Source organism: Mixophyes fleayi, chromosome 2 (assembly GCF_038048845.1).
Source record: "Mixophyes fleayi isolate aMixFle1 chromosome 2, aMixFle1.hap1, whole genome shotgun sequence".
Classification (NCBI taxonomy): Eukaryota; Metazoa; Chordata; class Amphibia; order Anura; family Limnodynastidae; genus Mixophyes; species Mixophyes fleayi.
This window is the reverse complement of record NC_134403.1, coordinates 331,583,816-331,611,315: the sequence shown is the minus strand read 5'-3', so window position 1 is coordinate 331,611,315 and position 27,500 is coordinate 331,583,816. Positions and strand designations below refer to the sequence as shown.

General features: G+C 42.6%; 1 protein-coding gene across 1 annotated transcript in view; it reads right to left on the bottom strand.

Annotated features, from left to right (window-relative positions):
* Positions 1 to 27,500, bottom strand: part of CPD (carboxypeptidase D) — an 86,839-nt gene that overhangs the window by 37,763 nt on the left and 21,576 nt on the right. The window contains exon 3 of the mRNA XM_075196888.1: positions 15,907 to 16,049. Coding sequence (XP_075052989.1) covers positions 15,907 to 16,049 — 143 coding nt within the window. The remainder of the gene's footprint in view (positions 1 to 15,906; positions 16,050 to 27,500) is intronic.

The following is a 27,500-nucleotide window of genomic DNA, read 5'->3' as shown; positions in this document are numbered from 1 at the left end:
TTGGACTGCCAGGTGCTGAATAATATAGCATGTACAAATCATCTGTCATGGCTCTTGCAGCAGTCGCTACTGAGTTACAAACTGCCTCTGGAAGCAATGTCAACACAAGAACCGTTAGTCGGGAGCTTCATGGATTGGGTTTCCATGACTGATCAGCCACACACAAGCCTCCGATCACCATGTGCAATGCCAAACTTCACCTGGAGTAGTGTAAAGCAACCCGCCATTGGACTCGAGTGACCAAAACTGCTTCACCGTCTGGCAGTCTGATAGACGAATCTGGCTTTGGCGGATGCCAATAGACCAATTTACACCTGAATGTGTACTGACAACTGTAAAGTTTGGTGGAATGAGGAATAATGGTCTGGGGCTGCTTTTCATGATTTAGGGAAATCATGATGGTACAGAATACAATGATATTCTAGAGAATTGCATGCTTCCAACTTTGTGGCAACAGTTTGGGGAAACCCTTTCCTGTTTCAGCATGACTTGCCCCATGCACAAAGCGAGGTCCATCAAAAAATGGTTACCTGAGTTTGGTGTGGAAGAACTTGATTGGCCTGCACAGAGCCATGACCTCCAGCCCATTGAACACTGTTGCGATGAACTGGAACAACAACTGCGAGCCAAGCCTTATCGTCCAACATCAGGGCCTGACCTGACTAATGCTCTTGTGATTGAATGGATGCAAACCCCCAGAGCCATGTTCCAAAATATAGTGGTGAGCTCAGTAGCAAAGCGGGACCATCTCCATATTAGTTCCCATGGTTTTGGAATGAGATTTTCGACAAGCATATATGGGTGTAATGTATGGGTGTCCACATACCTGACCATGTAGTGTGTATGTTATGCCTGACAGGACAGACTTTGTTATGTCTTGTCAACTTATTTCAACATGTTAACAGAGTCACAGATCTTACCAAACAAATTACAAAGACATAGGAAACAATAATGAACTTAATACACAATTCTAGAAACCAAAAATGAGAGTGAACTAGTACAGAAAGGCTTTTCATTTATCCCTCAAGTAGCAATGAGAAGTGAATTTGAGTGGAGGAATGGCAAAGGAGTGCATGTCTTACTATATTGTGAGGTCACTGACAGGATCTTTCATTTAGATGCCAACTCCCACTTGCACATGTTACTGGGCTGTGCATTGCTTGAGGATAGGGATCCGTGTACATTTCCGAGACAGTAATGAATCTGTAGAGGACATAAAAGTACCTGGTGTACACTCTTCACCATGCAGATGGTGAAATCATTTTATGCAACTATAGGCTAAAATAAGGAAAAGTGAATACTAAATGTACCTTGAGTACCTCCCCATAAAATGCTCCTGCTGAAGTTACCTACCAGATCTCCAGCTCACACAATCTGGTTTGAAGAACATTAAACCAAACATAAAGCCTTATTTTGATTTTAAGAGGGGAAAAAAACAACAACAAAAAAGTACTTCAACATGAATGATATGTTTAACTGTTAAGGAGTATAAATCGAAGATACTGGCTTCAGATCACAAGGAATACACATAACTTGATTCTTCCATGTTTATGTAACTTCAAACTATGAGAATACTTCAGTTTATTCTGCAAAGTCTGAAGATTACTTATAGATCTGACAATATACAGCTGCAAGCAGCTTGTGTTTGTAAATTTATTTCAGTATTATGTGTCAGCCCGTATCATGTAAAAGGTGTCATGTTTAATGTTCTCTGTGGTCACACATTACTGCAATAAGCATTTCCATTGTGATCATTCGCAGGTAATCGGATACCTGCAGGAACAATGGCATGGAATGAAGGAATTATCATAGTCACTGCCACAGTGCCAGACAATGGGGAAAATCACAGTGCACATAAGACAGAGACAAAGTACGCACAATAAATGTAAATGTGAGACATAGCCTATAACAGATATATCAAATTAAAACACCAAATATACCACTTTCAGATTGCCCCCCCCCCTGCAATATCCCGAGTATTTGAACCTGGAATATTGCCGGGAAAAAGTGCATGACCAGTCAAATACCCGGGTAGACCGTGTTCACACTGAACACGGGTCTGCCCAGGTCTCTATGGCAATATCACAAAAGGAGCTCTGATTGGCTCCTCTTGTGATGACATTTTTATTTTTTCTTAATTTTACAATGTTGTTCGGCGAGACCCGGGTTGAAAATCCCGGGTCCCACAGTTCACACTGATGGCTACCCGGGTCAGACCCAGGAATAACCCTCCAAAAGACCCGGGTCTAATTCCCGGGTCATCCGACCCGGGGAGATGCCCTGGGTCCATTCACAATGAGCCTAGACCCGAGTCATCGGGGCAAAACCCCGGGTCTTTTAGGCAGTGTGAATTGGTATTAATTAACTTCTTTAGTGTTTAAATTGCCATTATAGTAAGTGTTTGCAAATACCAGTAGTTTTTATTTATTGCAAATTGCTAAAAAGAAAAGGAAAAGAGAATGGCAAGTTATAGCTCAAGTTGCTCAAAGTAAAACAACAAACAAAACAAACACCCGTTGAGAAATGGAGCTAAGATGTTTAATATTGATGAAGAACTGTGGCTGACCTATGACGTGGTTAAAGATGACAATACTTATTCTGGGAAGGAAGGCAAAAACCCTACCTGTAAGAACTGGCAGGCCATCCCAAACCACAATAGTTCATGCCCTGTTACTGCACGGACAGTGGATTTCATTTTCACCGTGGACATAATGTTGGAGCTGGCTGATGGCAAAGAACTACATATGAGTCAAAAATCACTGCCTTTCTTTTCAGATCACCATAAAAAGCAGAATATCATGAGCTTGCTGAAAGAAGTTGTTAAATATGATTTTTTGTTAAGGCCTCATAAAGCCTTTGTTCAGCCATTTTATTGTAACTTGCATAGAAATATTATTTGCTAAAAAATATTATTCATTTTTCTGCTGATTTGCAGTCTTACAAGATGTGAGCCTATGGCCTTGAAGTTAAGCTGACAAAGAGAACACCAAAATAATGCATCAAGATATGAAAACAATAGACATTTTTATATTCAGCTCGTAGTATGGGAGCTGTGCCCTTGATGTTGGACATAGCATACCTCCAGCTCCCCTTGAGATAAAAAATAATAGGCTCATCTATCCTTAGAAGGGGGAGAAAGTAAACATCTCAAGAATACGTGAGAAAGTTAATTAGTAGCGCTTCCCATAGACATTGTATGCATATGACGTAGGATTCATTTATTTAGTAGGCTATAAACACTTGTATCTTTGTATCAATAAACTAGAGAATATTCCTTGTATACAGAACTTGTTCTGTGTCAATTCTCTCCAGCTGATTGAAGTGCTTCCAGATATACTTGACACCACAGGCAGACTTGGGTCAGAATTTTAGATCTAACAAAGTCTGAAAGATCTTTATCTATTTCTCATGATATCCCTCTGAGACTGGTTTCTCAGCTTCAGGTGGTTAAGACTAAGTACAGGAATAGCATAAATATTTGTACTCCATTCCTCCACTATCGTCAATGGAGCCTATTTCGTGACTTCCCTTTCACATTAGTACAGATTAGGGGCCCGATTCATGTTCGTACGTACGCCCTTTGCGTGGCATATCTTGCATGAAATAGCTCTGCGCGTACTCAGAAACATACCTTACGCCAATTAACGCGATTGCATGCAATTCATGTCCAAATGCAAACGACACTTATGACTTAAATCAGGCCCTAGGTGTTTTAATAAGTTTACTGAATACATATTAGTAAAGCATTCGCTTCTTTTGCTTAAATGAATGCAATATATTGCATTAATATTTTCAATTAAAAGGAAATTTACTTTGATACTTTTTTTTTTTTTTAAATGTGAATGAAAAATAAACAGAAAAAAACCCCCACAACAACAAAAAAAAAGTGTAAACTTAAATTTATTTTAAAATATTAGAGAATAGTTGGTCTCCAAAGTAAAAATTAAAACGTGAAGTAAAAATGCAATAAGTTTTTAATCTTGACGTATTCCTATGGTATGAAGACAATGAGTCATCCTTGGGTGGGCACTTGTGGATAAGCAAGTAGGAGAAACAAGGATGGTAACAGGCGCAGACATGACAGCTCCGTCCCCTTTCACATCTCCACTCTCATTAGCGTTCGTTCATGCCTTCGCTCTGCTATACAGTTGTGAATTTAATGAAAACAAAATGAGTGACAATGACATCCATTATAAAAGTGTTGATATTTTCAAAGTAAAAAAACAAAACAAAAAAACTTATCCATATAGAAAATTGATAGAGGGTTGGGGGTACACAATTAAACAGTTAAATGCTCTTGAATCTGTCAGCACCAGTATTTAACTGGTAGAGTTACACATATTTTACTGACCTGGCCTCCTAAGAGTGGGGACAGGTAGGTCAGTAGAATCACCTAAGTTCCAGCCATTCCAAGCTTCTTCACAGGCTTGCCTACACTAGCCTCACACAATGTCTTTACTCACACAACCTATTGGACTCTCTTCAGACAAGTTTCAGCCAACTGTTTATCTATATGACTTCTCTTGGAAAAATAGCTTCTTTGGATCTCAGTATCACCTCTATACAGATTATACCACATTTATTTATCTTCTCCTGATCCTCGCCATCTATGTTGGCCTGTGTTACTAAATATCTTTATGCCATCTTGGATGTGCTCTCACCACTTCAAACTCCCATGTTTCAAATCTTCCCAAAAGTCAATAGAAGCTACAGAACGGACATCTGTGTTTCTGTTGGCAACACAACACTAAACCCTACTCCTCATGCTCGTTACCTAGATGTCACCCTTGATTCAGAACTGTCCTTTGCTCCACACATCCAATCTGTAATCATATCCTCTTACATGCATCTAAGACACATCATCAGCATAAGCACATATCTTACACAAGACACTGCTAAAGCTTGAATTCATGCACTCATAATAACCCACATTGACTATTGCAATTACTGTTTTTTTCCTGACCGGATTTTCACCCCTACAATCACTTTAGAATGTAGCATCTAATGTCCCTCACAAAAAATGTTCCAATTGCTGCTCTGCTCTGTCAATCCCTACATAAGTTGCCTGTATTTAACCTTTATTTTATCTTTACTTACACTCCCCAATCCACCCTTAATTCATTCTCTCCAGTAACTGAAGACAAAATCTCTGCACTTATTTCATCATCTCACCCTACAACCTGTCCCATAGACCCTATTCCCTCACAACTTCTCTGCTCACTCTCCTCCAATGCATGCCCACCTCTTCAACCTGTCTCCCAATTTCCATCTTCCTTTAATCATGCGCTCATCTCACCAATTCTACAGAAACCTCTGTCCTTCTGTACTATGTCGTATAACCAACTGTCTGTCTACTAACTCCACATGGATGTCTCAACGCTACCTAAACCTCAACATGTTCCAAACACAGCTTATTATCTTCTCTCCTGCCAGTCACCACCTGTCATCAAATCTCCCTGTCAATAACACCACAATTTCCTCAGTCTCCCAAGCCCACTGCCTTAATGTCTCACTTGACTCCGCCATCTAGTTATTCTTCACCTCCAGACTCGCTCTCAGTCCTGGTAAAAGTCTTGTAAATGGAGTTTATGGGAAAAATTGTGTAGATCCACATGCCTGTCAAATTCACTGTGTATATTTCTCTTGCTGTGTGGTGGCTTTCTGGCATAGCTTGCTGGGATAAAAATGCTACTTTTGACTTTTAAATGTGTTTATTTTTTTTCAACATGCATTTAACATGTACATTAACCCCCTAAATGCTTAAAATATCACAGGAGACCAAAATCTAATCATTTTTGATTTATTTAGCTGAGAGCCAGGGAAGGGGGGGTGCGGTGCGCCAGCTACCTCTTCAGCAATGGGGGATGCGCTGTCTTTTGGCCCACGCCACCTTCAGCCAGGGGAGGGGGGACGACGCAGTCTTCTGGGCCACTCCTCCATAAGCCCGAGGGGAGGGCGCCATCTTGTGGGTGGTCTTGTTGCCACGGCGCCATCAGCCCGGGGAGGGCGGGGCGCCATCGTCTGGGCCATGGCGCCTTCAGCCAGTGGGGGGAGGCGCCGTCTTGTGGGCGGTCTTGTTGCCACGGCGCCATCAGCCCGGGGAGGTGGGGGCACTGGCTTCTGGGCCATGGCGCCTTCTGCCAGTGGGGGCAGGCGCAGTCTTGTGGGCGGTCTTGTGGCCACGGAGCCTTCTGCCAGTGGGGGGAGGCGCCGTCTTTGACTTTTAAATGTGTGTTTATTTTGTATCAGTTTTTCAACATGCATTTAACATGTACATTAACAACCTAAATGCTAAAAAGATCACAGGAGACCAAATTCTGCTTATTTTTTATTTCATATTACTAACGCTAACTTAGTGTGCAAAGGCTAAACACTGTGAAACAATGCAATGGGACCATTCAGCATGGAAAAGTACTTATTCTTTTTTCATTTTACAATTTTTTTTTATTTTCTCCTCCTTTTTTTTTTTTGCTCTGTGTTAGGTGAGGTGGCACTAGCAGCTGGAGCAGGTCACCTTCATCTGTGACCTTCAAAACTTCAGACGTATGAGTCCGTAACCTGCAACAATATAAAATAACATGGTAGACAAAATTAGTTGAGGAAATCTTGTGGTCCACCCATCTTGTGGACCTTCAGCCCCGGGGGGGCCAAGGTCTTGGGGGGCCCCTGCGCCTTCAGCCCCGGGGGGCCAACGTCTTGGGGGGGCCCCTGCGCCTTCAGCCCCGGGGGGCCAACGTCTTGGGGGGGCCCCTGCGCCTTCATCCACAAAGGGCCAACGTCTTGGGGGGGCCACTAAGCCTTCACCCACAAAGGGCCAACGTCTTGGGGGGGCCCATGCGCCTTCACCCACGAGGAGCCAACGTCACCGGACATGTCCAGAAGACATGAAAGATGTCTGCTATTTGGGCACATTGGTGCTAGCAAAATTTCAATTTACCTGGCCAGAACCTTTGCGAACGCTCCGGGGTAAGGTACAGCCGGTTGATAAGTTTGACCTGCATCTCTGTATGGTTAATGCATTTAGACATGCGATGGGAGGTTACGTAAATTCTTTCCCATTGTTGCTCGGTGAGAGTTAGATTCACATCCTTTTCCCATTGGGTTTGTGCAGGAGTTTTGGTTGGGGGGATCAGGGAGTAAATAGTGGTACCAGAATGTTAATCCCCCTCTGCTGCCACTCTTCGTCAGCCTATCCAGGACAGAAGATAGGAGCGTCATGAGGGAATTGGGGGGTCTTAGAGACCGTTCCAACCCAATGTCTAATTTGCAAGTACCTGTATGTCTCAGAGGATAGCAAGCTAGAACGATCCTGGGGGTGAGAAAAGGGAAGAAAGAGGCCTTGGGCAAACAAGTCTGATAGGGAAGAAATTCCTCTGTCTTTCCAAACGACCAAATTTAAGTCTGAGATGAGTTGACATACTGCCTGAAGAGAGAGATTGCGAGATGGGAGTGCAAAATTGGTATGCAGCCCCATGATCCTATCCCACACCTGCATGGCATCCGAGATGGACCGTAGCCTGTATACAACAGATGGGTGGGGCAGACCTGGGTGTCCAGAGAAGGTCTAACAATGTATAACCAGGACACAGAGCTCTCTCCAAATCTACCCATGACTTCGACGCATGAGGGAGCACCCAATCCCTCAGGTGGCTCAGTATGCAAGCCTCTTGGTAATAAGTTACGTTAGGAAGCATCAATCCCCCACGTTGTTTAGATAAGGCCATGCGTTTATGGGAGAGGAGGGGGCGTTTCTGTCGCCACACATATGACAACATTAGCGTATGAAAGCGGCCCATCAACCGTTTAGGTACGATATATGGAATAGTGCGAAAAATATACATTAGTTTAGGTAATAACATAATTTTGAAGACAGCTATACGACACAGCCAGGAGACCTCGAAGTTAAGCCAATTCTTGGTTAGAGAGGAGAGATCAAAAAAATTGGAGTGAAGTTGATTTCAAATACTGTAGATAAGGTAGGGGGAATATGTATACCCAAATATGGCAAAGAATCCTTTACCCAGACAAACGGAAATTTATTTTGCAAAGACGATATTGAAGATGCGGTATATTAATAGGTAGAGCCTCAGATTTAGTAATATTCAGTTTGTAAAACGAGGCCGAACTGTAATCATCCAGGATGAATTTCAAGGCTGACAACGAGGTCTCCGGACAGGTAACAAATAAAAACACATCATCTGCAAATAAACATAGTTTGTGTGTATAGGAGTGAAAAGTAATGCCTGGGATATGAGAAGCCTGCCTAATTGTATGCGCTAAAGGTTCAATGGCCATGACAAACATCCGGGGAGAAAGGGGACATCCCTGCCTTGTTCCATTAGTAATAGGGAAGGGGGAGGATAGGAAACCATTACTAAAAACTCTCGCAGAAGGTTCCTGATATAGAGCTAATATAGAAAGTGTAAAATATTACCCTGAATACCAAATTTAAGTAAAACTTCCTTCATGTAGAGCCAATGGAGCCTATCAAACGCTTTCTCTGCATCAAGGGAAAGCATAACAAGCTCCTCTCCGGTCCCAGACAGAAGATCAACCACATCTAAAATGCGTTGTGTGTTATCTGACGCCTGGCGTCCCAATATGACACCGACCTGGTCCAGGTGGATCAGCTGAGGTAACAAGGGGTTCAGACAATCAGCTATCAACCTAGCATAAACTTTTAGGTCAGTATTAAGTAGTGCTATAGGTCTATAGTTCTTACAGTAAGAGTGATTCTTACCAGGTTTAGGGATCGTTATTATTTGCGCTTCTAACATCTCAGCAGGGAAGCTACCTCCCATCAAAACGTTATTATAAAGATTGGCAAGAAACCAGGCCAGCTCCGATTGAAATGTATTATAAAAAGCATTCACGAAGCCATCCGGACCAGGGGTCTTGTCCTTAGGGAGGCGCTTAATAACCTCTTCAACATCTCGCTGAGACCAAAGAAGATTAATCAGCTCTAAACTATCAGGATCCAATGAAGGAAGATTAAGGTCGTGAAGGAAGTTAGATATTGTCAGTTCTGATGGCTTCACTGTGTCGCTGTCATCTCGGAGATTATAAAGTCTGGCATAGTATTTAGCAAATTGATTTGCTATATCAGTGGGATTGTGGATCTTATTACCCCTCAAGTCATGAAGAGTTTTTATTTGATTTTTCGCTTGCTTACCTCTGAGTTTGCGGGGCCAAAAGCCGACTAGCTCTGTTGCCCGTAGAGTAAAATTTCTGGCGCAATTTATTAAAGGCTGATTTCATACGAGATATAAAAAGTGTATTAAGCGGTTTTCTAAGATCATTTATTTATTTTTGGAGGGCGTTAGAAGGGTGTGTCTGGTTCTAGGTTTCTAGAATGTTTAGAGTAGACTCAAGCGTCTGTTGACGAAGAAGATATTGCTTTTTCAGGCATGCACCTATTTGAATGGCTGAGCCACGCAAGACTGCTTTCAATGCACACCAGTGAGTAGAAAGGGATGTACCCTCTGGGTTATTCACTGGAATATATTGTGACAATGCCTCCGACAGACCGAGCCTGGCCTCCAAGGAAGTAAGTAAATAGGCCAGCATCCGCCACGGCCAAGGGGGAATTTTAGTTAGATTTACATTCCAGGTAGACTCTATCAGGGCATGGTCTGACCATGTGATGGGGAGGATATTAACTGTATTAGTGTGTTGTAGTGTCCACTTGTCTGTCAGAACCATATCTATTCTAGAATATGTTTTGTGTACACTAGAATGATAAGTATAATCCCGTACATTTGGAGATTGGACCCGCCAAACATCATAGAGATCATACTCCGCTAATAGCTTACGAAAAGCTGTTGAAGGACCTAAAGTTGGATCTGGGCCTGACAATCTTAATGGCCTAGACTTGTCTATTTTAGGATCTAGAGTCAGATTGAAATCCCCCATCAGGACCAGGTGGCCTCTACGTACTTTCTTTCTCCTCGCATAATACCTTAAGGAAAGGGATTTGGCGGGATTTAGGAGCGTATAAGGAGACTAAGGTCACCTGTTTATCCTTTAGAAGTCTAACCAAAATTATAAATCGGCCAGATTTATCCTCTATTTTTAACTGTAGATTAAAGCATACACGAACACTGAACAGCACGGCCACACCATTCCTTTTGAATGGACCATTAGCAAACTATCAAGGGACATCTTGGGTCTCTAAGTTGGGGAGGGGCACGGGACGAGAAATGTTTCTTGCAGGGCTATAACATCTGCTCTACGTTTATGGAATGTAGTGAGCGCCAAGCGACGTTTATTTGGGGAATTAAGTCCCTTAACGTTTAAAGAGTAGAACCGAACTATAGGTTATGGGACCTGAAAGGAGAAAGATATCGCTAGTGGGCCTGCATTATTCTTAGGATGTGTGATGTGAGTGATCCAGGGAGAAGGAGAAGCAGGGTGGAAGGGTTCAAAAGAGAAAAAGAAGAAAAAAACTGAACTAACCCATAGAATGGGGTCAGAGCATTTGCCACAGAGGGAAGCATGTGGCAAACTGGGTACCATGTGGGGAGGTGGTGGAATAAGGATAAGATCCCACCCATGTAACACTCAGGAAAGAGTAAAAATGCAAAAAAAAAAAAAAAAAGGCATCAACTCTATAGCAACCATATTACAACTAATTAAACCTCTGATATACTATGAAAAACAGAAACAAAAACCATATTATAACAGTACAATATGAACAATGTAACAAACATATAACATCAGACTAAACCTCTGATATACTGTAAAAAGAAATATATCCTACAACAGTAGAAAATGAACAATGCAAGGAGGGATGTACTCCCAGCGGGAGCACCAGGCCACCCACTACGTCATCCCTATCCTCGTAAGGTCACTGCTTATCCCTCAATAGCCCTGACTGATACATTTCGTAACATATGCATCAAGATTTTTAAGAATAAACACACAGTCCTCCAAGAGTTTGGTGCCAGCCTCAAGAGACGAGATGACATACGAGGACTCCTCATGTCGCACCAGCAGCTTAACCGGGAAGCCCCAACGGTAAGAGATGTCATTTGCTCGCAGGGCTGCCGCTATCGGATGAAGAGCTCTTCTTTGGTTGATGGTGGTGAGTGACAAGTCTTGAAAGAGCTGCAGATCCCCCAGAGTTTCCGCATTGGACAGGTCTCGAGCCACACGCAGTATAGCATCCTTAATATGGAAGAAATGAACCCGGAGAAGAGTGTCTCTCGGAAGATTCCCCGGCACAGATCGAGGACGTGGAAGGCGGTGAATGCAATCAATGAGGAAGTCCCTATCATCCCCCGCAGGAACTAGCTTCTTGAAAAGAGACAGGAAGGCGTATAGGGGGAATCTCTAACTCCTTGGCTCGGGCCGCTGGAGGAGAATCTCTTGAGATAGAGGGTGAACTTGATGCCAACTTTGGTTGAAATTTAATCGGAGGAGCCAAGACAGTAGGCTTAATCTTTTTAGGAGCCATGAGAGACTGTCTAGAATGTAAAACCCGCAAGGGTTGAAGATAAACTCCGCTTAACGATTGATTGCTTAGAGTGTCACACTGGGTGGGTATCCTGCATGTTAATTCAAAAGACTTCCATTGTTATGCTGGAGAGATACCAGTAGTTCCCGATAAATACAGAATTATTTTCATCCGTGTAATGACAGGAATGCCAATACCCTGTGGTGCCAGGTATTCTACATAGAACTTTGCAGCCCCAATATTGTATTTGACCAGCAGGTGGCAGCAATGTCACAACTTTTGGATGCAGGTATTTTTCAGCAAGAGGTCACAGGTACAAGGCACAAGAACTGTTGTTTGTCACAAGTTCAGATTGCACCAAGTACAAATTGACCTGCTGTGACAATATAAGGTCACTGCTGTGTTGCTCAAATATCAATCAGCGTAACACAAAAAGCTCTCCACCGCTAATCTGCAGCTATGTAGTAGCTATGTAGTAGCCAAAACGATACTTGGGGCTGCGACTCTCGCTGATTAGGCCACGCCCCCACTGGATGTGAACCGCGGAGCACCACCACCCGCACTCGAGGCCGGGGTTCGGGACCGGAAGTAGGCCCCCCTCCGTGAGTCAGAGCTCGATGGAATGAGCCAGCTGGCAGGCACTTCAAGAGGATAAGCTGAAGACACCTACCCGAACCTGAAGGCAGTTCACGGCCGGAAGTCCAGTCAGGCGGATGCAGATGCAGGCGGAGGCCGCGACACGAGCCTACCAGATCCAGCCGGAGGACAGAGCAGACTGCCCAGTAAATCCCGTGTGGTCTGGTCCCCGCAGTAGTTCTCAAGGGGGGCAGAGAGGGAATCTGTGTGGCACGGAGTAGGCAGCCGATGCAGTGGCTGAGAGGCCAAACACAGTTGCGATGTGCCCGAATTTGCACCAGTGGGTCTCGGGCTACGTTGCCCCAACTTAAACCGTGTGGCAGGGTCTCAATTCAGGGCAGTTAAACACGATGAAGGTGGATTTCAGGGCTAAGATTTGAGAGCTGGCAAAATTTCCGTCTGCACAGAATGGCGTCCAAGCCACGCCCCCCCCCCCACATTATTTTTCATTCACTTTTTTTAAACGAAAAAAAAACCCCACAACAAAAAAACCTCTCTAATTTAGCAACCCTACATCAGTCGCTTGCAAAATTGTGACAGGGAAAGGTGTAAACTTACATTTATTTAAAAATATTAGCGAATAGTTGGTTTTTAATCTTGACGTATTCCTATGGTATGAAGACAATGAGTCATCCTTGGGTGGGCACTTGTGGATAACCAAGTAGGAGAAACAAGGATGGTAACAGGCGCAGACATGACAGCTCCGTCCCCTTTCACATCTCCACTCTCATTAGCGTTCGTTCATGCCTTCGCTCTGCTATACAGTTGTGATTTTAATGAAAACAAAATGAGTGACAATGACATCCATTATAAAAGTGTTGATATTTTCAAAGTAAAAAAACAAAACAAAAAACCTTATACATATAGAAAATTGGTAGAGGGTTGGGGGTACACAATTAAACAGTTAAATGCTCTTGAATCTGTCAGCACCAGTATTTAACTGGTAGAGTTACACATATTTTACTGACCTGGCCTCCTAGGAGTGGGGACAGGTAGGTCAGTAGAATCACCTAAGTTCCAGCCATTCCAAGCTTCTTCACAGGCTTGCCCACACTAGCCTCACACAATGTCTTTACTCACACAACCTATTGGACTCTCTTCAGACAAGCTTTCAGCCAACTGTTTATCTATATGACTTCTCTTGGAAAAATAGCTTCTTTGGATCTCAGTATCACGTCTATGCAGATTATACCACATTTATTTATCTTCTCCTGATCCCTCGCCATCTATGTTGGCCCGTGTTACTAAATATCTTTATGCCATCTTGGATGTGCTCTCACCACTTCAAACTCCCATGTTTAAAATCTTCCCAAAAGTCAATAGAAGCTACAGAACGGACATCTGTGTTTCTGTTGGCAACACAACACTAAACCCTACTCCTCATGCTCGTTACCTAGATGTCATCCTTGATTCAGAACTGTCCTTTGTTCCACACATCCAATCTGTAATCCTATCCTCTTACATGCATCCAAGACACCTCTTCAGCAAAAGCACATCTCTTACAAAAGACACTGCTAAAACTTGAATTCATGCACTCATAATAACCCACATTGACTATTGCAATTACTGTTTTTCCTGACCTTATTTTCACCCCTACAATTACTTAAGAATGCAGCATCCAGGGCTGTGCGACAGGGATGGCGGAAGTTCTGGTAGCTCGCCGCATGCGCGTCCCGTTGATAGGCAATGGGACGTTACTCAATAGTCTCGGCGGCAGCTGAGAACATTGCTGCTGCACACTACCATCCTATTGGCCCCTCAACCTTTATAAGGTGCTTCCTGTGCACACACCTGTGCCAGAGTATCAGGTCTAACCTGCCTCCAGCCTTTCCTGTGTTACAGCTCCTAAGCCTTGTTCCTGACTTCTCTTGCTTGCCTGTGACCCTTCTGACCCGGACCATTTGACCACCCATTTTGGATCTCCCTGTTGTACCATGCCTCCAGAACGTTACCGACCCGGCTTGTCTCACCATCCCTCCGGATATTCCTTGTGTACCTCTACTTACCAGAACGTTATCGACCCGGCCAGTCTGACAAATCTCCACTTGTATCTCGCTATTCGACTTGTGGAAGGACCGCGACCTGCGTGTCCCTGCAGCGGAGTCCATACCTCCTTGCGGGGGTCCCTGGTGAATACCAGGGGCACGTTAGATTCCGCACCTTCCTCTGAGTAATGCCAACAATAGCAGGTACGCAAATATACAGAGCCACATGCCAGTCAAATTCACTGTGTATATTTCTCTTTCTGTGTGGTGGCTTTCTGGCATAGCTTGCTGGGATAAAAATGCTACTTTTGACTTTTAAATGTGTGTTTATTTTTTTTCAACATGCATTTAACATGTACATTAACCCCCTAAATGCTTAAAATATCACAGGAGACCAAAATCTAATAATTTTTCATTTATTTAGCTGAGAGCCAGGGAAGGGGGGGGGGGGGGTGCGCCAGCTACCTCTTCAGCCATTGGGGAACCGCTGGCTTTTGGCCCACGCCACCTTCAGCCAGGGGAGGGGGGACGACGCAGTCTTCCGGGCCACTCCTCCATAAGCCCGAGGTGAGGGCGCCGTCTCGTGGGCGGTCTTGCGGCCATGGCGCCATCAGCCCGGGGAGGGGGGGGGGGCGCCGTCGCCTGGGCCACAGCCAGTGGGGGGAGGCGCCATCTCGTGGGTGGTCTTGTTGCCACGGCGCCATCAGCCCGGGAAGGGGGGGGCGCCATCATCTGGGCCACAGCCAGTGGGGGGAGGCGCCGTCTTGTGGGCGGTCTTGTTGCCACGGCGCCATCAGCCCGGGGAGGTGGAGGCACTGGCTTCTGGGCCATGGCGCCTTCTGCCAGTGGGTGGAGGCGCCGTCTTGTGGGCGGTCCTTTGGCCATGGCGCCTTCTGCCAGTGGGGGGAGGCGCCGTCTTGTAGGCGGTGTTGTGGCCATAGCGCCTTCCGCCAGGGGGGTGAGGCGGCGTCTTCTTGGGCACTGCCCCTTTAGCGAGGCGGGGGATGCCATCTGCACTTTCTCAAGATGCGGGGTTGTCGTCTGAACTTCAGCCAAGATAAGTTTGTCTTCATCCAAGACCAGATGACTTGTGGGCTCTCAGCCCCCTGTTTTATACCCTGTGTCCATTATGACATTATATGGGTGTGGTTTGGGTGTGGCATTGTCATCTTGTCACATGGGTGTGGCCAATTAACCAGTCATATGGGTGTGGCCTCTTTATTGTGTTATAGCAAATTTACTAAACATTAACATCTAAGTTCACAGTAACAATAAAAAAGGGGAACGAGATATATTTTCCAGGAGAACAAAGAACCAAGCTTTATATGTGGTTTGTAAACATAGTCACAATTATTTGGAGATGGCAAGAAAAACGTCTCAAACTGACCTATACGGAGCGGGAGGGTTATTAGGTACAGCCAGGGTTTCCACCCATCAGTAAATTTATTGCCAGCAAAATAACTGAATTTGCCACCAGTCAGTAACAAATGTAAATGAAACCAGCAGTTCACTTTACTTTCTTAAAATGTTCCCATATGTTAGAGCCATAAGAGACATCATTATGTTTTGCAATAATAAAATAATTTATTTGCTTTTTCTTTAAACTTCTTGACTATTGGTCACAAGGCACAAGTCAATGTTAAGTTATGAAAGTATGAGAATTATACATGGTTATAAGATATATTTCAAGTATTCAACAGCTATGCAAAGATAGCATCCTGATATCCATAACTGGCATCAGGTGCTCACCCAGAGGTTAAAAACAGTTATCTATACAAAAAACAAACAAATAAAACCCAAGACCCACATTAAGTTAAAAAATGACGTTACCATTTCCATAAACTTGAGAAGAGACTCTCTGTTATTCTCCCACTCCTCAGCCAATGCAGAAGCAGGTGGGTACTTGCAGCATGACAACTCAAACGTCACTTCCATGCAGTTTCCCCATATGTAATTGTAATCCTGCATCCCACCTATATAGAGCAAAAGTCAGACTGTTAGTACACCAAAAAATCCAACAAAACCAAAATAAATTAGAGTGAAGTGTCAGAATCATATTATGTATGAACATAGCGGTAAACGCATATTCATGTAAAGGGTTAATTAATGAGGAAATACGAAACCTATTACATTTGGCATTTTACCCTAATCCCCAAAGTGCATTGAAGAAAGTTAGAGTTAGAAAAATAAAATGAAGAGCTCTGAAATTCTAACTTTCTAAGCTCTTTCCATTATCCCAGGGATTTGTATAAGACATTATCATACCTACCAAAACACAGTATGTAGATCAAAACATTCACATAAATCCACCCACGGAGCATGGAAAAAGCTTACCCATTACAAATAAATATTGCTAAAGAGGCCAATAGTGTGTCCTGCTTATACATTTTTAAAGCTAGCCACACATTACATTTTGGTTGGATAATTACAAGAGATTATGAAAGAGACAGATGTTCGGTCTAACCTGTGCCCAATATGGCCACACATGTAGATGGCTGGTTGGCAGAATCTGTCCAGACAGATCAGATTCAATGGTGATCCATTAGTACAGTTGGTTAACAAGGGCTTATCTGTTCTCCTCAATTCTTCCTCACTTTCAATGATACCACTGTTTCCTCAGTCTCCCAAACACTAGCTTGGTGTCACACTTGACTCCCCCGTCTATTTATTCCGCACATCCAGTCTCTCTTCCAATACAGTCATCTTCACCTTCAAAATATTACCAGAATACACACTTTCTTACTCAAGATGCTAGCAAAACTCTTATCCATTCTCTCATCTCCCGGCTTGACTACTGCAACCTCCCCTCTCCCATCTATCCCTACCAAGACTGATCTTCCTCTCTTGCCTCTCCACATCTGCATATACACAACTTTTTGATTATCACTTTTGCTTTTTAAGGGTTGTGGTTACTTGTACAATTGTATATTATAGCTGTCGTGTCATGTTGATCATGTTATTCCAGTAGATATTGCTTACTCATTTTTTAGCGGTTTACTCGTGATTCCTCGAGTGGATTTTACAATAATGTAAAGAAAGAAAAATGATACTGGGATCTACTCTCCTGAAAGCTTCAGCTCCCCCTCTAAACCCTCACCCGCGTTGACCACTCTCCTCCCCCTCCCCTCCCCTGATTCAAAGCTCTCTTATGCCACACCCTGCCTCCTCTCCTATTTTGTAACTAAAATCTGCACAACAAAGCATTTGTTTGTATTCGTGCAGTTTGACTTGTGTTACAACCTGATCTATATTCCTGGATGAAAGCCTATTATTGTGCTACTGTAACGCAATAGTAGTAATATAATTAACTGTAAAATAATTTTTATACACACACACACACATATATATATATATATATATATACATACATATACACACACACACATACACACATACTTACATATATACACATTGTAACAAAGGGAGGCATTTATCTGACAAGAGGCAGAGAAAGTATAGAAACAGAGTAAAACATTGGCACAGTTATGCACCTAGGTTGAGGTTAAACCAGGTAAAACCAGGTAAAAACGTATGTGTAGTTTAAAGTTTGCTAACTTACATGATTTCCTCTCAGCAAACAGACAGGGTGTGTCTGATTAGTCCAAACAGAGGCAGTGATGGGCGTTTCCTTATAAAGAGAAGGTGGGTGTGTCACCTGCCCATCAAGCTAAGGCTGGGGGAGGAGTATCATGTATAAAAGCTTGACTGTTACTTGTTCAGGGAGATCAACGCTGGGGAGGCTGGCTGGTCTTGAGAGAGCTGAGCTATGTCTAGCTAGCGTTTAGGGTCTCCAAGTTTTGCTGTGAAATCTGTACGGTGTCAAAACATTTACCATCCTGACATAAAAAGTGAGAAGTTGTTCGCGTGTGCTTCAGCAGTAGCGGGCTCTTGCCACAACATACATACATACACACATACATATATACACACACACACACACACACACACACTCTATATGGACAAAAGCATTCAGACGCTTGACTATTACACCAACAGGGAATATAATGACATTGTATTCAAATACATATACTTTAATATGAAGTTGGTCCCCGTTTTGCGGCAATACGAGCTTCCACTCTTCTTGGAAGGCTTTCCACAAGATGTTGAGTTTTTCTGTAGGAATTTGTGCCCATTCATTCTGTAGAGCATTTGTGAGGTTTGGCACGGATATTGGACGAGAAGGCCTGGCTCGCAACCTCCGTTCCAGTTCATTCCAAAGGTGTTTAATGGGGTTGAGGTCAGGGCTCTGTGTGGGCCAGTCAAGTTCTTCCACACCGAACTCATCAAACCATGTCTTTGTAGTCCTGCTTTGTGCACTGGGGCACAGTCATGTTGGAATAGAAAAGGACCTTCTCCAATCTGTTGCCATAAAGTTGGAAGCATAACATTGTCCAAAAGGACTTGGTATGCTGAAGCATGAAGATTTCCCTTCATTGGAAAAAAGAGGCCTAGCCGAAACACTGATAAACAGCCCCATACCATTATTCCTCCCTACCAAACTGAGACTCACCCATCTGACTGCCAAACAGAGAAGTGTGATCCGTCACTCCTCAGAACATGTTACCACTTCTCCACAGTCCAGTGTCTGTGTGCTTTACACCACTCCATCCGACGCTTGGCATTGGTCTTGGTGATGTGAGGCTTGCATGCAGCTGCTCAGCCATGGAATCCCATTCCATTAAGCTCCTTGCGCACAGTTTCTGTGCTTACATTAATGCCAGTGGAAGTTCGGAACTTTTCAGCTATGGATTCAGCAGAGCTAGCTGGCAACGGGTCAGATTGAAACACCTCAATTCAATAACTGACAGTTCAATAACTGACAGATTTGGCTAAATACTTTTTTTCATACAGTTGTGTGTGTGTGTATATCTATCTATCTATCTATCTATCTATATACACACACACACACACATATACATATACATATACATATACATATATATATATATATACACACACACACACACACACACACACACACACAAGTTAACCCTTGCATGATACTCATGCATTCTAGTCAAATCAAGCTACTTAAGGTGTTAAAAAGGTTCTTGTCATGCATTTGGGCCATAGCCCAGGCCTCAACCACCAACCACTCCCCACTGTCACCTCCGGCAACCACCAACCACTCCCAACTGTCACTTCTCCTTCAAGAAATATATATATATTTTTTTAAAATCTTTATAAACACTTTTAACAATTAACAAATTAAATTAACAAATTAAAAATATCTTAGTATACCAAATTTCAGCCCTTTCTGAATTTTTTTTACACACACACTAAGAATTTAGTAGGTCAGTGTATAACTCCGCCCAGCAGGTGGTGCTGCAGCTTGGTTTTATTTTTTACACACACAGACAGACTAACACACGCCACTAGACATTTATATTATAGATTATATATATAAATATATATATATATATATATATATATATATATCTCAATATATATATATATCTCACACAGATGTATGTAGATGTACAACCTTACAAGTGATATTTAGTGAAGGACAGTAGGGGAGACAACTGCCCACTCAGCCACAGAAACAAGTCACTCTGGTCACTGATCTGCTGTATTTGAAACTTAAATGCTCCAAAGACTATATGGTAATTAATGGTTCATCTTATCTACTTGGTTATCAATCTGCTTGGCTCTAAATGATTAGTGAGGCTTTGCAAGAAAGTTAAATCCTATTCTCTGTGATCAATTATCCATCATAACTGTCTCTTCTGGATGATGCCTATGATTAAAAGTTCCACCTACACAGATGCTTTCCTGCTTCTATTTTTGTCCCAAAGTATGGCTTAAACAAACAGTAACCAAGCACTGCAGCATTAAACAATTCACTTACAGTAGAAAGAGTCTAACCTAGGAGGGCAACGTTTTGCCAACGTTGTGTCGGCAAAAATCTTATCAAGCCCAGGTGTGCCAGATTATTTATTTATTATATATATATATATATATATCTCTCTATCTATCTATCTCTATCCTTCACAGCCGTGCGCCCCCAGTTCCTGCTGTCCCTCACAGCTGTGCCACCCAGCAGGTAAGTATGAGGTTCCGGCGTGCCAAACAAAAGTGGTCGGGGCCGACCCCTGGTTTAACCAATGACACCATTGTTACATGAATGTGAAATTAGAATGGGATATTTTCAGCCGGATGTGTATTGGCAAATATACTGTGCAGTGTTTGCGAGGGACCAGAGGCTACATTGTAACCTAATTAACTGTTGACCACAAAATACTGTCATGTTGCTTCAATTAGGTCAATAAGTGCAGAGATTTCCAAACCTTCTGTAAAAGACGTCTACTACTAATATTGTACAAGTTTTAAACTGCGCAGTATTGGTCAAGTCCTTAATGAATGTTTTGAAAACTTCTAATTATATCATTTTAAAGCATGAAAAACTATTTCATGTGGCAATGTAAACAGTCTGGAGTCTGCAACGCGACTATGGGATGTTCCATGAAAACGTTTACACATGTAGATGAACTAAATGCATTTTTTTATTCGTTTGAGAGATGTGATGGGTTCTTGTTCAATAATTGTACACAAAAAACAATCAAACTCAACATAAATTTATGCTACACATGTGCAAATCAGCACAATACCACATCGCTCGGAGCTGAAATATAAGGAGGTGCTGGCAATGGAAGCTGTAATGAATAAGATTTGGTTTATAGTCCAAACTCATTTCCCCTTCCCTTGTGTCTTTATAATGCATACATTACAATTGGAGAGATATCTCTGGAAATATATACAGGCTATGCACTCTGTTTGACTGGGAGATGCAGAATAATTAACAATGTATAGTTTATCTGGAAGATTTAGCAATATTTAATACTTTTGTACACCTTTTGTAGTTATTTTCTGTTTAATTATTTAAGCCACATCCGCGTTTGGAGTTACAAAATATGCTGCAGTGCACACAACCTTTAACCATTCACTTTGTGTTATATCTGACCAACCATCAGCAAGCACTGTTTTTACAAATGTCACTCAACGTCTCGTTTAACCGTTATTTTCCAGTGCACCGAAAAAGAGCGATTTATACAGATGTACACAACATCCCATTGTTCCAGCTTCACACAACTGCACCATTGTTAACAGAGAAACAGGTTATAGTAAACAGTTTAATATTACTGCTGGGACAGAAATCCATCTGTGTTACTGGGACACAGATTCACTGTGACAATGCCAATGAAAATAAGGGATGATTAGTCGTGAATTAGTCTTGTATTGTAAACTATACATTGGGCCACAAATAAACCACAACAAGTGGACAATCATGCTTTCTCTTCATTAATGAATGTCTGCCCTGTACTGCAATACAATAAGAAGGTTAACCAAAACGTACACTGTAAACTAAAGCTGGGTACACACTACACGGTTTTCGTCCAATTATCGGCTCAATCAGCCGACATACGACCGCTCGTTCAAAAGTCGGGTCAGTGTGTGTAGTGACCTGATGGTCGAAAGTCTGCCCAAATGGACGATTGTCGCCTCATTTGGTTGGTCGTACCGTAAAATATTTTCGTTCCAATCTCGTTTCCGCTGTGTAATGTGTATAAACTTCCGTCCGATCCACAACAATCCCCCGATACTTCCTCGACCTGGGGGGCGTGTGTATGTAAATTTTTGATGTCTGTCCCAGTACATGTTTTGTATAGATGTATATTGCACCTGTCTGGCTGCAGACCATCACACTTGTATAAAGCACGTGTGTTATTACCCTTTGCGTCTATGTTGGCAATGTATTCATATTTACCCTTTATAAACTTTAACCTTTATAGACTATTAAAGTTATATTAACCTTTATTAACTAATATTTGTGAAATACTTCAACTCTATATCTCCTCTCCTGATCTTTCCTCCACCCTCCTCGCTCAGTTATCCGACTGCCTTTCCGCCATGTCCTCCTGGATGTCCGAGCGCTTTCTCAAAATCAATATCTCTAAAACGGAACTCATTGTCTTTCCTCCGCCCAGACTCCCATCCCACCATGACCTCTCTATTGTCGTCAATAACACCACCATCTCCTCTGTCACCCAACTTCGCTGCCTGGGTGTCACCCTCAACTCCTCTCTCTCTTTTGTCCCCCACATTCATTCCCTTGCCCAAGCCTGTCGCTTCCAACTACGCAACATGGCCCGCATCCGTCCTTTTCTCTCTCAGAATGCCGCCAAAACTATCATCCATGAACTCATTTCCCGCCTCGATTATTGTAACCTCCTCCTCACTGGCCTTCCCCACTCCCGTCTCTCCCCCCTCCGCTCTATACTCAATGCAGCCGCAAGAATCATCTTCCTCTCACGCCGCTCCTCCTCTGCTTCCCCTCTCTGCCTTGCCTTACACTGGCTCCCCTTCCCCTACAGAATCCTTTTCAAACTCCTCACCACCACTTACAAGGCTCTCTCCAACTCTACTGCCCCTTATATCTCTAACCTCCTCTCCATTCACACTCCTGCCCGCTCCCTGCGCTCGGCCAATGACTGCCGCCTCTCCTCCCCTCTAATTACCTCTTCTCACTCCAGAATCCAAGACTTTTCCCGTGCAGCCCCCCTTCTCTGTAACGACCTCCTTCGTTCCATCCATCTCTCTCCTACTCTGTGCTCCTTCAAACGTGCACTCAAAACTCATCTCTTCCTCAAAGCCTACCAACCATCTACTTAACCCCCATCTCCTCCCTTTAGCTCGTCCTCCCTTCTCTCCTCTTGCTTCAATTGGCTCCTCTTGTGCCTGGTCTGCTTACCCTGCCTTAGGATGTAAGCTCGTATGAGCAGGGCCCCCTCCCCTCCTGTCTCCATACCTGTTCTTCTGCTCCGTCTTTACTGCATATGACTGGCCGGAGTTTCTGAAGTATTGGTACTTTTGTTCATTGTTCTGTATGGTTTCACCCTGTATAGCCTACTGTTAGTACTGTGTGGGGCGCTGCGGATACCTTGTGGCGCCTAACAAATAAATGATAATAATAATGATAATAAATACCCAGAATAAACCACAGTGTTCATGTAACATTTTTATTGCAGGAAAAAAAAGTACAACAATTTTTAAACACACAGGTATCTGTCTGAAAAGATCCGCATGAGACGTGAGCGCGCCCATACCAATCGGAGCGCAGAGTACTGCAGAGCATTATTTTTAGTATTTAGTATTTTTAAAGGTGCTACTGGTTTGTGGCAGAACAGGTCTTGATGTTGCTTGGGTTTCTATCCCCTTTGATTTCTTTATCTACGAAACAAGGAAATAAAAAAATGTTTACCATTTAACTTCTATATCTGTAATTTATATTCAACGACAAATACTCTCATTTTCTCACCTTGCACACTGCTCGAGATCAGTTTACGTTTTGGTCCCTGTGGCGCAATCACAATAATAGCGGGCTTAACCTACATACATTCTGGAAAACAGGCGCCATTTTGGTTATTATAACGGTACAGGTATGTGCCCAAAGCATTTAGCTGTCTACACATGTTCACTGAAATACCTTCGTGTCGAACTTCTTTTACCTATTTTTCTTTTTCAATTTTTTTCTTGTTTGATAACAGGTGTTACATTAGTGGTATCAGTGGTATCTAAACAGGCCTTCCCACCGTTAATTCTTCGTTCTTACATAAAAAAATGAGTTTACCAATTAGGCGTTTACATTGCTTTATGTGACACTAGAATGAAATAAAGTCCTTCAACCAAGTACACTACACATGTGCTACTGACCTTTTTTAATGTCGTTGTCGTCCTGGTCCAGTACTTTGACCATCATCTCCACCTCTCTTGGGCTCATTGGATTTGCTCTTTGCTCTTCTTGAGTATCTTCCAGCACCATCTCTGACTCAGTCTCCGTCTCCATAGCTGCAACCCCCACGGACACCTTCTCCTCAACCTTAACACCCACTGCCACTTTCTCACTTGCCATCTTCTCACGTTCCTCGGCGCCAAACAGGTTCCTCTGTCATTTTATACACTCAGACATGGGCGTTCGTTTCTGCTGTGGACCAATCAGCGATGATGCACGCCGAGAATGGAGCATTCCATTACATACGAAGGGATTTTATTATTAGGGAATATTCATTGCATTGCACTTTAGCAGTTTAAGGTTTTTCTAAATTTTATGTATGTTACTAAACTTCTATTAAATATGAATGAATGAAGAGACAGTGTTGCCTTCTCTTTTATGAAGCTTTGGGTGTTAACTATAGTGAAAGCTCTGCCCCTTTAGGCTAATGTCTTTGGTATATCGTTACATCCCCCGCAAATGATGCTTCAGTGTGTACGAAATTAAAATTATTGCTCACGACAAGATGGCTGTAAAAAGTCGCTAAAGGGACCATCGTTCGCATGTAAAATCGCTCGGCATAAAAAGTTGGTTTTAATTTCTGTAGTGTGTACCTAGGTTTACATTATCCAGGGTAGGACTGCGCCTGAAAACACAACAAACCAGTGAATGAGGTTAGGAAACAGAACCAGAAAAACAAGGGAAATTATAGGATAAAAAGGCCAAGATAAATACGAATCATCATGTAGTCAGCTTTATGTGTACCTTTTAATTACATTTATTAAAAGCCAGGAAATGTTCTGTCCTTGTGACATCTCAATGGTTGTTTAACTAAAAGCAGTATTTTCCATGTAGACCAGCGGCACATATAGGTATTATGTGTGCCTGCAAATTTCAGCCCTAGGCTTGCAATGTGTATTTACAAATGTCATGTTCCGGTCACACAATCGCTGGCACTCCACGTGAACACCGCCCACAGAAATCATGCAACAGGGAATAGCCCTTATACAGCCGTTGTGGAGTGTCAAACAGTAACTTTAGCTGTCACATAGGTATAGTAAAGCACTGGAGGTTAGGTGGGGTACCTGGGAATTACTTAGGTCTGGTAGATTTCATCAATGGACCTGTCATGCAGATTGGAAAACATTAAACATTTAATACAAATAGCATGGCCTGCCTAAAAACCTAAGCTGAGAACATACAGTCATTATTCAACATTCTTCATAAAATCATTATGCTATATAATGACCAATGGCTACAAAGGCAGAGACATCGGGCAACTGAACTGTAGAGCGTATGGGCTGGAAACAACCACAATCCTTGATATTGACTCTCTCGAAATTGAGGGGATCATTATAATGCGGGATGGAAAATCCTGTTGAATTATGACTGTTGCTAGTCTGCTATGTCCAAGCTCACTAACAATAGAGCCAGAAGCGATTTAAACCGAACAGCCATGCAGCCAACTTCATGATCTTCAACCACCAGACCAATCTCATGTAATTTCCTGGAAGGTGTCAGACCTCCTACAGATTCGTGAAGTCACAATTCTCAGGAGCACCCGACTGCCAGTAATTGGGGCGTACACTCTGTAATAGTCATGAATATTTTATACTGGCCAGTTAAATGATTTAATATCAGACAGGCAAAAAAATTGAATTTAGATGGAGACACACAAATGGCTACATGTAAGTATTTCAGTACACCCTATGGATTTGGCACACCTTTCCCTCTGGCCAGGAGCAGAGAGCTACAACGTAACAGAACATAAAAACTTGCTCATCTAGTTTGAATTAATGCTGAAAAACAAATACAGTCTAAATGACCACACAATGTACAAAATTTAAAAATCACAATCCCCACAACTTTGAGTAACAGGACCCCTTATCTGTGTGGAGTTTGTATGTTCTCCCCATGTTTGCGTGGGTTCCCTCCGGGTGCTCCGGTTTCCTCCCACAATCCAAAAACATACTCGTAGGCTAATTGGCTGCTATCAAATTGACCCTAGTGTGTGTGTGTGTGTGTGTGTGTGTGTGTGTGTGTGTGTGTGTGTGTGTGTGTGTTAGGGAATTTAGACTGTAAGCTATATTAGGGCAGTGACTTATTAGGGCAGTGACTGATGCGAGTACATTCTCTGTACAGCGCTGCAGAAATAGTGGCGCTATATAAATAAATGATAATGATGATAAATTATGTTATTATATAACTCCTAGGCAATGCAATGCCGTGTTGGACTGCTAAAATGCAAGATAAAAACTGCACTTTGTTTCTCTACGTGTTTAATATGTGTTTTGTTCTTAAACCGAGTGTCAGACAAAACTGGAAGTTGTCATCTTGTTCAGACCAGACAAGTTTTCAAGTGCATTATTGCACTGAAACTGAACAAAGAGCATTCAAAACAATGCACTGCAACACAAGTAAAATGCATGTAAAACACAAGTATAAATTGTCATTTAGTACAAACCCATGCTGAAGATAAAAATTTTGTTTTTAAGGTGTGCTTCTAAGAAAGATTTTGCTGTTTAATGTTATTGCTGGCGTGCATAACATTATAGTGAAATTATATGCTACATCTTTGGATAAAACAAAAGCAATATAAGGCAATATAAGGTGCTCCCTCTGTTCTATATATGCAAATTAATTTTGCATGAACAGTGTTCAGCTTTACCAATACATTTTTTAATGGCCATCCGTGCCACAGCATGCAAACAAACACTGCTTAAAATCCATAGATTGTACGTATTCAAAAACTTAGTTTGCATAAATATTTCTACAACAGGGTGGAATTCAATTGGCCGCATTACTGCCGAAAGTAACGTGGCCTGCGCACTATTACCGTTACTACGATACGATTACTGTTAGAAGGGTAATTTTTAACGCTGAGTTTTGCTCGCGGCTCAAGGAGCCCCGAGCAGAAATCAGGGTTAAAATTACAGTATTAACTGTAATAGAGCGCAGGCCATGTTACTATCGGCAGTAACGCGGTCAAGTGAATTCCCACCCCCCCTGAGAATTCATCATTTTGTATAAATATGCAGACAGGGCAGTTTTGCAGTCAGAAGTCATAAGAGTCAGCCTTCACTGGATATAACGAGCAAAGCCATGATGCTTGCCGATGATTGGGACATGACCACATCGAACCTGTGCGGTCAAGATCTGTCAACTCACTTGGATATAAGAATATGTAGTAACAACGGAAAATTGTTTCACAGCTCGATACAAACTTTTTTTCCTACCACAACGAGAATTCAGTTGCAACTTTTTTTTACGGGCCACAAATTCATTGTGTGTGAGAGAAATAGATAGATAGATATACATACACATATATACATACATACATATACATAGAGATATATATATATATTTATGAATTTGCCTGACATTGTTCCATCGTTTCTAGAGATTTTTAGGTTGGTTATAAAATCAAACGATATGATGTGCTTTGGAACAATAAATCATGATTTTGGGAGAGTACGCAGTAATGCTATATCGGACCGAACGGTCATGTATCATGTGATTGGCGTGATAATCAGGTGAAGAACCTGAAGTGTGTACCCACTTTAACGCTGCTAAACAGACTTCTCCACCCCGCTCTCTCCTTTCAACTGTCTTACTCCACAAAATGAATTTGGTTTGCACTAAAGCCGGCTCT